Source organism: Chrysemys picta, chromosome 17 (genome assembly GCF_011386835.1).
Source record: "Chrysemys picta bellii isolate R12L10 chromosome 17, ASM1138683v2, whole genome shotgun sequence".
NCBI lineage: Eukaryota > Metazoa > Chordata > Testudines > Emydidae > Chrysemys > Chrysemys picta.
Genome location: NC_088807.1, coordinates 11,427,933 through 11,442,090, shown reverse-complemented (window position 1 = coordinate 11,442,090; position 14,158 = coordinate 11,427,933). Strand labels below are relative to the sequence as shown.

Here is a 14,158-nt window from a genome sequence, read left to right as displayed (position 1 = left end):
TGGTCCTGGAGGAGAGGGAGGTTACCCAGCAGGAGAAGAACCTAACTTCCCATGAATAGGCCTTCTTCGGCTGGAGGAAGGGAGTTAAGGCTGCCCCCACCCCACCCTGAAACTCTTCTCTTTAAAATAATAATAAAATTATATGTAAAGATGGCTTCTTGGGGAAGTGTGCAGGAGGAGGGATACCTTCAGCCCTGTGTTTCCCTACCCATGTTTTGTCTGTGATTTTTTCGGGGGAGAGTGAATCACAGAAGACAAGGGTTGGAAGGGACCTCAGGAGGTCATCTTGTCTATCCCCCTGCTCAAAGAAGGATCAATCCCCAGACAGATATTTACCCCAGTTCCCTAAATGGCCCCCTCAAGGATTGATCTCCCAACCCTGTGTTTAACAGGCCAATGCTCAAACCACTAAGCTATCCCTCCCCCCCAACTGAGAGCACTTAATTTATGGGACCGTTCAAACATCAAACTTTCCCCAGGCCTCTCTCCTTTGGGCTGCTGTTGGGATCTTTCTCCAAGCCCACACTGTGTTGCTGGCCCTATCTGTGGCTACTCCCTCTTCCACTTCATTGGACATGGGCCTTCCTCCATTTCTGTTTTCTGAGGGGCACCCCCTTCTTCCTCCAGGGCTCCGCTGGACTCCTTCAGGGAATTTCTGACTTGGGCCACACAGAGTCCAGGCTTGTATTACAACCGTGTGCTGCTACGGCATGGCAGCACCCCCAAAAAGGAGAGAACCGTCCTCTAAATATGTTGGAAATTTTGTGCATCTCTAGTGTCCATCCCTGTAAATGTTAGATATTGATGTGGAAGTTCTCTTGTAAACCTGTATGTTCTGTCCAAAATTGTAATATACTGTGATAGAAATTATCAGTTGTAATGTCACTCACCCGTGAAATCAAAAGGAGAATCCATCATCATCATCAACTCTAACACACCTGATAAACTATGCACTTCATCTACATTTTGCCCACCTTCCTCTCCTTTTTTTCCTAGGTCCCGTTCGAAAACGTAGAAATGCAATTTCCAATGCTCCTGGTAAGTGAGATTTCAATCTGTGAAAAATACCATGGTTTGTGCAACAAATCTCAGAATTTGGAGGTTCTGGATGGAGATATAATACATTTCCAATTAGAATCTATGAAAATTATTACAGTGTAGTCACACTGCAAAACAATTTTGCACTGCACACTGAAATATTGGCAAAACTGAAAGTTTTTCTCTTTCATACTGGTCTAGTTTCTCATTTTCATCCCCTCTCCTCACAGCTAGAATTGAATTTTCCATTTCAAAATCTTCAATTACCATTTGTTCATGAAAGCAGAAACAGAGAATAAGGGATTTTAAAATTCTGATACTGCGAGAGTTTAGAGTGGGGGAGAGGTGGAGTACTGAGGAGAGGAGAGGGAATATAGAATCTCTGGAAGGGACAAGGACAATTTGGACAGGTATTTGGAGGATGCAGAAAAGCGGGAGTAGAGAAAACGAGGAGGCAAAGGAGATGTTAGTTCATTGCGTGACTCTGATTTATGGAAGTGGCAGGTGCAATTGTTTCCTTACCTGGCACCTTTTCCATCTGGAGGCCTGCACAGGTTCTGATGATGGATTATATGCAACATGCAACTACCACATGATATAGTAACACCCTGAGCATCATGCCTGAATAGGGGAGAGAGGCCAGCTCTGGCTAGAGGAGGCGCAATGGTTGGCACAGGACTGGGGTGGAGATGGCAAATACCAGCAACTCCCCCAAGAGAAGCAGAGACAGGAGTGGTATGCCCCTCAGAGACCCCTTCTCTTTGATAGGGAGAATGTATTTTCTACCATGCAGCATCACAGGGTCCATGCCTCTATCCATATTGTGTGATGATGCAAAGAGGGATGTCCTCAAGGGATCCAGGGGAGCCCTGGAGGAAGAAGGGGGTGTCCTTAAAGATAGAGAGAAGGGTTTTTATTTTATTTTATTTTATTGTTCCTGTCCTGAGGCTGCTGAGAGCTGTCTCTCCACTTGTTCCCAATCTGACATTTTCACATGTGGTATATGTTGTAGTTTTTCTTTCATTAACAGGAAGTGCTTTTTCTAGGGTGAGCTGCAAAGGGACGAAGTAGGGCTTGTTCCCTTTTTAGCTTTTTCAATTCTGAGGGGGAGGGATAGCTCAGTGGTTTGAGCATTGGCCTGCTAAACCCAAGGTTGTGAGCTCAATCCTTGAGGGGGCCACTTAGGGATCTGGGGCAAAATCAGTACTTGGTCTTGCTAGTGAAGGCAGGGGCTGGACTCGATGACCTTTCAAGGTCCCTTCCAGTTCTAGGAGATAAGATACCTCCATTTTTTTTTCATGATAAAGGAAGTAGGTTTCAAATGGCTTGTTTTTTTTCTTTTCCTTTCTTCTGCTTATGTTTTATATTAAAACTCTCTCCTGCCTAGGCTGGAACACTCAGTTGTGTGTGGCAAACTAGTGCAATAGCTACATCACAAAAGTTAGAAAGCACACACTGAGGTTGGGTGCATCCTGGCTGCTCTGTCAGAGGAAGTGGGTCCCATGGAGGGAGAAGAGCAACTGTAGAGAGCAGCTGAGGAAATGGGAGAATGGGGGCACAGAGTGTCCTCCCAGTGCGTGAAAAGAAATGGAAAGACACACTCAGGAGTAGGTTTGACATGTGGTGGCAACTGAAGTGTTGGGATTAAGTCTAAGCAGGTACTTTGGCCTTCGAACCAACTCATGAACAAGTTCATGCCAAGAATACAGCCTGTGTAGCAGTTGTAAGTTGTGGTTGGGTACAGCAGAAGCCCCAGCTTCCTAGGTTTTGGAGATGAGGACCTCAGCTTCAGGCCAACCCAGCAGCAGGAGAGGAAGGAACAGCAAAGTAGCAATTGCCACCAATGAGCTCTGGCCCCTTCTACAAAGAACAAGACCAGAGGCTGTTGGTGCTGAGTTTTCTGTGTGTGTGGACAACTGAGGAGCCGAGAAGCACAAGAAGGAGAAAATGTCCTTTTGAGATCAACTTGTGGTCCTGGAGGAGAGGGAGGTTACCCAGCAGGAGAAGAACCTAACTTCTCATGAATAGGCCTTCTTCGGCTGGAAGAAGGGAGTTAAGGCTGCCCCCACCCCACCCCGAAACTCTTCTCTTTAAAATAATAATAAAATTATACGTAAAGATGGCTTCTTGGGGAAGTGTGCAGGAGGAGGGATTCCTTCAGCCCTGTGTTTCCCTACCCATGTTTTGTCTGTGATTTTCTGGGGGGAGAGTGAGAGCACTTAATTTATGGGAGCTTTCAAACAACAAACAACTTTACTTTCCCCAGCCCTCTCTCCTTTGGGTTGCTGTTGGGGTCTTTCTCCAAGCCCACACTGTGTTGCTGGCCCTATCTGTGGCTACTCCCTCTTCCACTTCATTGGACATGGGCCTTCCTCCATTTCTGTTTTCTGAGGGGAACACAGCACCAAATGTAAGCAAAGTCGACAACGGAGTAAAGACCTATGTGTGGAGCAGACAATACTAAGGCAGAGCTGTAGCCAAAGCAGAGGTAGGCCTGGACCCCACTTCTGGTTTTTGGTTCTGACTTGGGCCACACAGAGTCCAGGCTTGTATTACAACCGAGTGCTGCTATGGTATGGCAGCAGCCCCAAAAAGGAGAGAACCGTCCTCTAAATATGTTGGAAATTGTGTGCATCTCTGGTGTCCATCCCTGTAAATGTTAGATATTGATGTGAAATTTCTCTTGTAAACCTTTATGTCCTGTACAAAATTGTAATCTATTGTGATAGAAATTATCAGTTGTAATATCACTCACCCGTCAAAGCAACAGGAGAATCCATCATCAGAATCAACTCTAACACAGTAGTGATAAACTATGCACTTCATCTACATTTTGCCCACCTTCCTCTCCTTTGTTTTCTAGGTCCTGTTCCAAATCCTACAAATGCAATTTCCAATGCTCCTGGTAAGTGAGACTTCAATCTGTGAAAAATACCATAGTTTGTGCAACAAATCTCAGAATTTGGAGGTTCTGGATGGAGATATAATACATTTCCAATTAGAATCTATGAAAATTATTACAGTGTAGTCACCCTGCAAAACAATATTGCACTGCACACTGAAATATTTGGCAAAACTGAAAGTTTTTCTCTTTCATACTGGTCTAGTTTCTCATTTTTCACAGCTGGAATTGAATTTTCCATTTCAAAATCTGCAATTACCACTTGTTCATGAAAGCAGAAACAGAGAATAAGGGATTTTAAAATTCTGATACTGTGAGAGTTTAGAGTGGGGGAGAGGTGGAGTAGTGTGCAGAGGAGAGGGAATATAGCATCTCTGGAAGGGACAAGGACAATTTGGACAGGTATTTGGAGGATGCTGAAAAGCGGGAGTAGAGAAAACAAGGAGGCAAAGGAGATGTTAGTTCATTGCGTGACTCTGATTCATGGAAGTGGCAGGTGAAATTGTTTTCTTACCTGGCACCTTTTCCATCTGGAGGTCTGCACAGGTTCTGATGATGGATTATATGCAACATGCAGCTACCACATGATATAGTAACACCCTGAGCACCATGCCTGAGTAGGGGAGATAGTCCATCTCCGGCTGGAGGAGGCGCAGTGGTTGGCACAGGACTGGGCTGGAGATGGCAAATACCAGCAGGTCCCCCAGGAGAAGCAGAGGCAGGAGTGGGAGTGCCCCTCAGAGACCCCTTCTCTTTGATAGGGAGCATGGATTTTGGCCACGCTTCATAGTGTGTGATGATGCGGAGAGAGATTCCCTGAAGGGGTCCAGCTGAGCCCTGGAGGAAGAAGGGTGTGCCCTTAACGATAGAGAGAAGGGTTTTTCTTTTCTTTTCTTGTACCTGTCCTCAGGCTGCTGAGAGCTTTCTCTCCAACTGTTCCCAATCTGATCCTGTCACAGGTGGTATATGTTGTAGTTTTTCTATCATTAACAGGAAGTCCTTTTTCTAATATGAGCTGCAAAGGGACAAAGTAGGGATTGTTTCCTTTTTAGCTTTCTCATGATGAAGAAAATAGGTTTCAAATGGCTTAATTTTTCTTTTCCTTTCTTCTGCTTATGTTTTATATTAAAACTCTTTCCTGTCTAGCTGGAAGACTCAGTTGTGTGTGGCAAACTTGTGAAATAGCTACATCACAAAAGTTAGAAAGCACACACTGAGGTTGGGTGCATCCTTGCTGCTCTGACAGAGGAAGGGGATCCCATGGAGGAAGAAAAGTATCTGCAGAGAGCAGCAGAGGAAGTGATAAAAGTTTTGGGAGGATGGGGGCATAGAGTGTTCTCCCAGTGCATGAAAAGAAGGGGAAAGACACACTCAGGAGTAGTTTGACATGTGGTGGCAACTGGGGAGTCGGGATTAGGTCTAAGCAGGTCCTTTGGCCTTTCAACCACCTCATGAACAAGTTCATGCCAAGAATACAGCCTGTGTAGCAGCTGTAAGTTGTGGTTGGGTACAGCAGAAGCCCCAGCTTCCTAGGTTTTGGAGACGAATACCTCAGCTTCAGGCCAACCCAGCAGCAGGAGAGGAAGGAACAGCAAAGTAGCAATTGCCACCAATGAGCTCTGGCCCCTTCTACAAAGAACAAGACCAGAGGCTGTTGGTGCTGAGTTTTCAGTGTGTGTGGACAACTGAGGAGCCGAGAAGCACAAGGAGGAGAGAATGTCCTTTTGAGATCAACTTGTGGTCCTGGAGGAGAGGGAGGTTACCCAGCAGGAGAAGGACCTAACTTCTCATGAACAGGCCTTCTTCTGCTGGAGGAAGGGAGTTAAGGCTGCCCCCACCCCACCCCGAAACTCTTCTCTTTAAAATAATAATAAAATTATACGTAAAGATGGCTTCTTGGGGAAGTGTGCAGGAGGAGGGATTCCTTCAGCCCTGTGTTTCCCTACCCATGTTTTGTCTGTGATTTTTTTTGGGGGAGAGTGAGAGCACTTAATTTATGGGAACTTTCAAACAACAAACAACTTTACTTTTCCCATTCCCCCCGCCCCCCTTTGGGCTGCTGTTGGGATCTTTCTCCAAGCCCACACTGTGTTGCTGGCCCTATCTGTGGCTACTCCCTCTTCCACTTCATTGGACATGGGCCTTCCTCCATTTCTGTTTTCTGAGGGGAACACAGCACCAAATGTAAGCAAAGTCCCCAATGGAGTAAAGACCTATGTGTGGAGCAGACATTTCTAAGGCAGAGCTGTAGCCAAAGCAGAGGTAGGTCTGGACCCCACTTCTGGTTTTTTGGTCCTGACTTATGCCACACACAGTCCAGGCTTGTATTACAACCGTGTGCTGCTATGGCATGGCAGCAGCCCCAAAAAGGAGAGAACCGTCCTCTAAATATATTGGAAATTTTGTGCATCTCTGGTGTCCATTCCTGTAAATGTTAGATATTGATGTGAAATTTCTCTTGTAAACCTGTATGTCCTGTACAAAATTGTAATCTACTGTGATAGAAATTATCAGTTGTAATATCACTCACCCGTCAAAGCAACGGGAGAATCCATCATCATCATCTACTGTAATACAGTATGATAAACTATGCACTTCATCTACATTTTGCCAACCTTCCTCTCCTTTGTTTTCTAGATCCTGTTCCAAATCCTACAAATGCAAATTCCAATGCTCCTGGTATGTGAAACTTCAATCTGTGAAAAATACCATGGTGTGTGCTACAAATCTCAGAATTGAGAGTTTGTGGATGGAGATATAGTACATTTCCTATTAGAATCTATGAAAATTATTAGTGTAGTCACACTGCAAAACAATTTTGCACTGCATACTGAAATATTTGGCAAAACTGAAAATTTCTCTCTTTCATACTGGTCTAGTTTCTCATTTTTCATCCCCTCTCCTCACAGCTAGAATTGAATTTTCCATTTCAAAATCTGCAATTACCGCTTGTTCATGAAAGCAGAAACAGAGAATAAGGGATTTTAAAATTCTAATACTGGGAGAGTTTAGAGTGGGGGAGAAGTGGAGCACTGAGCAGAGGAGAGGGAAGATAGCGTCTCTGGAAGGGACAGGGAGAAGTTGAACAGGTATTTGGAGGATGATGAAAAGGGGGAGGAGAGAAGAAGGTGTAGGCAAAGGAAATATTACTGCATTGTATGACTCTGATTCATTAAAGTGGCAGGTGCAATTGTTTCCTTACCTGGCACCTTTTCCGTCTGGAGGTCTGCACAGGTTCTGATGATGGATTATATGCAACATGCAGCTACCACATGATATAGTAACACCCTGAGCACCATGCCTAAGTAGGGGAGAGAGGCCATCTCCGGCTGGAGGAGGCGCAATGGTTAGCACAGGACTGGGGTGGAGATAGAAAATACCAGCAGCTTCCCCAAGAGAAGCAGATGCAGGAGTGGGAGTGCCCATCAGAGACCCCTTCTCTTTGATAGGGAGCATGTATTGTCTGTCATGCAGCACCAGAGGGTCCATGCCTCATCCCATAGTGTGTGATGGTGCAGAGAGGGATGTCCTCAATCGGGGCAGGGGGGTCCTGGAGGAAGAAGGGGGTGTCCTTAATGATAAAGAGAAGGGTTTTTATTTGATTTGATTTTATTGTTCCTGTCCTCAGGCTGCTGAGAGCTGTCTCTCCACCTGTTCCCAATCTGACCTTTTCACATGTGGTATATGTTGTAGTTTTTCTTTCATTAACAGGAAGTGCTTTTTTCTAAGGTGAGCTGCTGTCAAGGCTGTATCCCCACTTTGAACTTTAGGGTACAAATGTAGGGGCCTGCATGAAAACTTCTAAGCTTAACTACCAGCTTAGCTCTGGTTCCGCTGCCACCATCCCAAGGCTAATTTCCTTCCCTGGGTAGCCTTGAGAGACCTTCACCAATTCCCTGGTGAATACAGATCCAAACCCCTTGGATCTAAAACAAGGAGAAATTAACCATTCCCCTCCTTCCTCCCACCAACTGCTGGTGAATCAAGATCCAAACCCCTTGGATCTGAAACAAGGAGAAATTAACCATTCCCCTCCTTCCTCCCACCAACTCCTGGTGAATCAAGATCCAACCCCCTTGGATCTAAAACAAGGAAAAATTAACCATTCCCCTCCTTCCTCCCACCAACTCCTGGTGAATCAAGATCCAAACCCCTTGGATCTTAAACAAGGAAAAATCAATCAGGTTCTTAAAAAGAAGGCTTTAATTAAAGACAAAAGTAAAAAATCATCTCTGTAAAATCAGTATGGAAATTAACCTTACAGGGTAATCAAACTTAAAGAGCTCAGAGGACTCCCCTCTAGTCTCAGGTTCAAAGTACAGCAAACAAAGATAAACACTCTAGTAAAAGGTACATTTACAAGTTGAGAAAAACAAAGGAAAACTAACACGCCTTGCCTGGCTATTTACTTACAAGTTTGAAATAGGAGAGACTTGTTTAGAAAGACGTGGAGAACCTGGATTGATGTCTGGTCCCTCTCAGTCCCGAGAATGAACACACTCCCAAACAAAGAACACAAACAAAAACCTCCCCCCCCCCCAAGATTTGAAAGTATCTTGTCCCCTTATTGGTCCTTTAGGTCAGATGCCAGCCAGGTTACCTGAGCTTCTTAACCCTTTACAGGGAAAAGGATTTTGGAGTCTCTGGCCAGGAGGGATTTTATAGTACTGTACACAGGACAGCTGTTACCCTTCCCTTTATAGTTATGACAGCTGCAAAGGGAAAAAATAGGGCTTGTTCCCTTTTTTAGCTTTTTCATGATAGAGAAAGTAGGTTTCAAATGGCTTGTTTTTTTCTTTTCCTTTCTTCTGCTTATTTTTTATATTAAAACTCTGTTCTGTCTAGGCTGGAACACTAGGCTGTTTGTGGTGAATTAGTGAAGTAGATAAAAAGATAAGAAAAGATAAGAAAGCACACACTGAGTTGAGAGGGAAAGGGATTTTTTTAGATTCTTTATAACTTTGTTTTTTAACACCTTTTAATTAATTCATTAGCCAGCATATTTTAAAGAACACTTTTTAAGATGGTTCAAACATACATTTAGGCTAGTTTGAAAGAATCAGCTGTCATTCTGAAGCTCCAGGACCTGTGAGGTTGTTTAACTTTATTACCATGAGTAGTCCCATTGAAATCAAGTGAAGTTAAGCAAATCTTACAAAGACTTCTGCATGTGCTTAACTTCACTTGATTTCAGTAGGAATACTCAAAATAATAAAGTTAAACATGCTCGCAGTACCAGGGGCTTCAGAATGACAGCTGATATTTTCCAAGTAGTCTATTGTATATTTGGATGGACATAAGTTTCACTGATAAAAACTTTGCTGCTGTAAGGGCTGTCATGTAGAAATAGCCTAAGCCAGATGAAATAGTTTCTTTTAAAAAACGTGTGTGCTGCTCCATAAGGTGATGTTAAAGCTTCCGGTCTGTTGTGAATCAAAGACTAAAGCCTTGGTTTTCACTATGAATTATTTCCTTTTTCTCCAGAAAAGAACAAACGATTCTCCATGTTGTTTTTCTATCTTGCATCAAACAAAATCACAGAAATAACTCTAATGTGAACTGTCTGAGCAATTTTTTATATCGGCAATGGGAATATATTTCCAACAATATAGTACAGTAACTGGAATTTGTAATAATTCTTGAATGATACTTCTTCTACTACAGACTTGATGCAGATACAAATTTTGACAGGAGTTGCCCTTACTTTCTTCATATCCATCATCATCCTGTTCATCAAATGCAGATGGGAACTTCTTGGTAAGAATTTGTACTTTAAAAACTATTGATTTATATTATATTTTGAATAGATTTGGGATATGAGTGGTAATTTTGTCTTAACATTGTTACAGTTGCTGAGTTCTAATATTGCTATAATGAGAAATAGATTTGGCATATTAAATGCCAAAGACATTGTTTTAACCGTCCTTCTTCTTCAAGTGGCCTCTGCATATTTTCACTTGAAGGACCAAGGAACCTATGCCAGGAGATACCATAATGTTCTGGAGGGCAGCGTCTCTTGGGTGCTTGGAGGGTGTAAAAAGGGAGCAGCCCCAACCAGCCTTCAGTTCTTTTCTACCATGGAAAGTGCAGGGAGCTTGGTTCAGTTGCACACAGAATCCACAATGCTTCTCTCATCGGCTTTCTTTCTTTCAGCCCTTGGGAGGCAAATGTTATTTATAGTAGATCAATGGTCACTTGGTTTGATTTCCTATAAGAAAGGAAGAGAAAAGGAGATGCCCAACCAGCATGGGCTTTTTCTGTACCCTCGGTAGTGGGAGGGATACCTCGCACACCCTGCAGGTCCAGTCAGTTTAAGTCTGATCATCTGTAAGTCCAGTATCCATTTAAGGATCCATTCACTCACCTTGGAAGAGAATGAAAGGCCTGTGTGCCGGGGTGCTATCACAGGGATTGTGAGCACTTGGCTGACAATCCCTGAGTTAACAAGGTAATTGGGGAGAATATAAAGGGAGGAAGCAGGAAGCCAAGGGGAAACTCAGGAGGAGTTTGGAAGGAAGCTCAGAGAACGAGCCTGGGATGGGGAGTGTAAGCCTGTGTTGTGATGTAAGAGGGAAATAAATACACCCCTTGGTGTTAGATAAACAGTCTCGTGTGTGCTTGTGACTGTGAAGCCATCTGGGCTGGCCAGGCAGTGAGGTGCACCTGGTAGTGACAGAGGTGCCCTATGTCAGCCTGTATCAAGTCTTTGAAAAAGTACTAACTAACTAAGCTGGAGCTCTTGCACTCACACCTAAGGGTTGAGACACCCATTGCCTACACTTATTGGTGTGTGAGGTTTACTTCTGACCCACAATACAAATGAGGCTTGCCAGGGTGAGTAATAGGGGTAGGTGGCACAGCACAAAATGCTGTCTGGCTGTACTAACACCCTCAGGAACGCTGTACTCAGTTCTAGGGTCCAGGGACAGAGCTCTGTATGATTTCTAGAACTGTTCTTGAGGCACTCCCTTCTCTATGCCATGGTTGCTTCAAAACTACAAGCAGCAAGCATAATGAGACAGTCTTGAAAGACAATCATTATCATATATTGATCTGCCTCTCTATACATACCTCCCAGACTGGAAGCCTCTACCAAAACTGCACCCTAGGCCAGCAAGTGTTCAGTTAAATGATTGGGTGTTATGGCCATTCTTCTGGTGTGTCTGGGTAGGTGTCTCTCTAAACTTGACCCTCAGTTGGCTACTTGAAGAATAAATTATTACCCATAATTCTTGTTCTCCAAGATGAGCCTCTGCATATTCACACCCCCCTTCCCACCTTCCCCATTTCTTTGCAGTCTCAGGTTAGGGGAAGGAAATGAAAGGTGTTTGGGCCACTTCCCCTCTGATACCCTCAGAACCTTCCAGGATGTGAAGAAAAGACAGGGGCGAGTAGCCCCCGTGTACACTGCTCCCCAGAACATCCTGATGGCTCATGCCTCAGGGACCTTGATACTATGAGTCTGAATATGCAGAGGCTCATTTCAAACAACTCCAGTTACAAGTAAATAACTCTCATTTCTAAAATGCCATACTTTAATGCTCCTAAGTTAAAAACTTGAATGATGATAAAACAGTGGAATAGCTCCGTTTCCTACATTAAGTTGCTCAGTGCAGTGCTTGGGCTGCTGGAGGAATGCAAGACCAGTCCACTGGGTTCAATATACTCCCCAATGCACCAGTTCCACTCACAGGCTGGTGAGGTAGGAGGGGGGGATGGCCCAGAGCCTGAATTTGTGTCTTGTCCTTACATGAGTGATGCGAGAGGGAGATGGCTTGTTGCACCCTCTATGACCACATAAGGATGAGGCACAACATGGCCTTTATTTTGTTTCATTGGAGTGGGTGGGAGGATGTGGGGGCAGAGGGGTGGGATGGGGCTGGAGATTAAAGTAAGAGGGAGGAGGAGACATCTTGCCAGACATTGTCAGTTTCACTTGTGGAAAAGTGGGAAAGATGTTGAGCAAAGGATATACATTAAATAAAGCCAAGTGGAAAGAACTAGACTTAGAAAGTAAAAATCAAATGCACAACTACAAAATGTGAAATAACTGGCTAGACAGTAGTATTGCTGAAAAGAATCTGGTGGTTATAGTGGATGACAAATGGAATATGAATCATCAGTGTGATACTGCTGTGAAAAAGGCTAATATGCTGCAGTGTATTATCAGGAGTGTTGTGTGTAAGACATGGGATGTCACTGTGCCATTCTGTTTGGCAATGGTGAGACATCAGGTGGAGTACTGGCTCCAATTCTGGATGCCACACTTTAGGAAAGATGTGGAGAAATTGGAGAGAGTCAAGAGCAGAGCACCAAAAATGATCAAAGGTTTAGAAAACCTGACCTATGAAGAAAGGGTAAAAAAGTTGAGCATGTTTAGCCTTGAGAAAAGAAGACTTAGGGGGGAGCACATAACAGTCTTCAAATATGAGAGCTGTTATAAAGAGGATTGTGATCAATATTCACTAACGGTAGGAGAGGAAGTAATGGGCTTAATGTGCAGCAAGGGAGATTCAGGTTAGATAGTAGGAAAAACTTTCTAACGATAAGGGTAGCTAAGCTCTGGACTAGGCTTCCAAGGGAGGTTGTGGAATCCCCATCATCAGAGGCTTTTCTGAACAAGCTGGAAAAAACCCATGTTGGGGATGGTCAAGGTTTACTTGGTCCTGCCTCAGTGCAGGGGGTTGGACTTGATGACTTCCTGAGGTCCCTTCCAGCCCAACGTTCCTATAATTCTACAGGGACGAGACTTTAAAGAGGATTATAGAAGGGAATTGAAGGAAAAGAAGAGGTGGGGGGGGGGGCAGGTTGTATGAGAAGCACGTATGGAAGAAAAGAAAACTGTTTGGAAAGGAAGAAAGCTGAGTTGATTTATGAGAAAATGGAGTTAGGGCTATGTGGAGACTTGCCCTGTTTAACATAAGGTGTGATTTTTAAATCCATTTAGTTTAATCAGTGCAAAAAGCCATGTTTTATTTTACCAGGTTTATCTCTGATTAGCTGGATTCAGAATAGGTTTAATCTAACTCAAAGCAAATCACTCATACCAAAATAAGAGTGTCCATACAGTGTCTGTTATTGGTTTAACTATATCAGATTAAAATCATTGCTTAAATTAAAGTGGTGCCACTTTCTCATGTAGACAAGCTTGTTTTTTAATTGGTACAAAAGTCTGTGTGGAAACTCATGTTTCAGTGTAAAATTGGCTTATTTCAGTTTATCTTACATCAGTTAGGAACAGGTTTAAATTAAACCACAGAAGCTGTTCTTCAACAGAAATAATATCACTAGCACTTGGTAGGGTTGCTCTGATTTAACAGAATGGGTTTCATTGAACCAGTGTAAATTTGTATGCAGACAACACTTTAAGCAGAAGGAAGTTGTTACGCACACAATCTAGGGCACTCTGCCTATATCCTACTGAAGGCTCAAGGTCAATTTAAGTACCCCCACCCTTTCCCTTCTGAAGTATCAGGGTGTAAGGCACTGTTGTGGGACTGGTCACCATTTGGGGGAGGAGTGAGGGGTGTTATCACCTCACGGCTCTGTCCTAATGACCACCCTTAGCCCCAGGGAAGTATGGCCTAAGGGCCAGAGTTAATAAGGCAGCCCTCCTCTGCAGGGCTGAGGGGCCTAGCAGCCAGAGTCATTATGTCTGCCCCCCTCTGCAGGGCTGTGTGGCCTACTGGCCGAGGGGGAAGTCGGCCGCCACCCAGGGATGTATGGGGTTGGCGTAGGGGAGCCCTGGACCTTCCTGCTCAACCAGGTCCGAACGCAGAGCCTTAATAGCAGTGAATGGATTAGTGACTAGCTCAGCAGAGATCCATCAGAAACACGCTGCCTGTATCCCAGTTCCACAGCTGGACCAATGTCCAGTTCCCCAGGGTTACTTGCTGTCCATAGGGCTCCTGGGCCTCTTGGGTCTTTGGCTTGTGAAGCTCCAGATGACTCTGTCCCCTCTTGGGCTTCCACAGGCAGCCAGATATCTGGCAGGGTCTCGGCGCACTTGGCCTCTGCAATCTGGGGCTCCAGCAGCCCCTGCAATGTGTATTCTCTCACCTCTGCAGTCAGCTCGGACTGAGCTGGGCTGCTCCCTTTTATACTGAGGCTCCAGTTGGAGCATGCCCAACAGTGGCGAGGAGGCGTGGCTTCCTCTGCCCACAATATACAGTTAGGCCCTTCTTGTCCAGTGTGGGGTTGGTACACCCCATCACAAGC

At 44.4% G+C, this 14,158-nt stretch overlaps 1 protein-coding gene across 3 annotated transcripts in view; it reads left to right on the top strand.

The window, feature by feature from the left end:
* Positions 1 to 14,158, top strand: part of LOC135976326 (E3 ubiquitin-protein ligase TRIM39-like) — a 90,892-nt gene that overhangs the window by 33,565 nt on the left and 43,169 nt on the right. For 2 of the 3 annotated variants that reach the window (XM_065571460.1, XM_065571462.1), the window contains 4 exons: positions 997 to 1,038; positions 3,902 to 3,943; positions 6,578 to 6,619; positions 9,605 to 9,697. In XM_065571460.1, coding sequence (XP_065427532.1) covers positions 997 to 1,038; positions 3,902 to 3,943; positions 6,578 to 6,619; positions 9,605 to 9,697 — 219 coding nt within the window. The remainder of the gene's footprint in view (positions 1 to 996; positions 1,039 to 3,901; positions 3,944 to 6,577; positions 6,620 to 9,604; positions 9,698 to 14,158) is intronic. The other variant, XM_065571461.1, reaches the window with a different exon arrangement.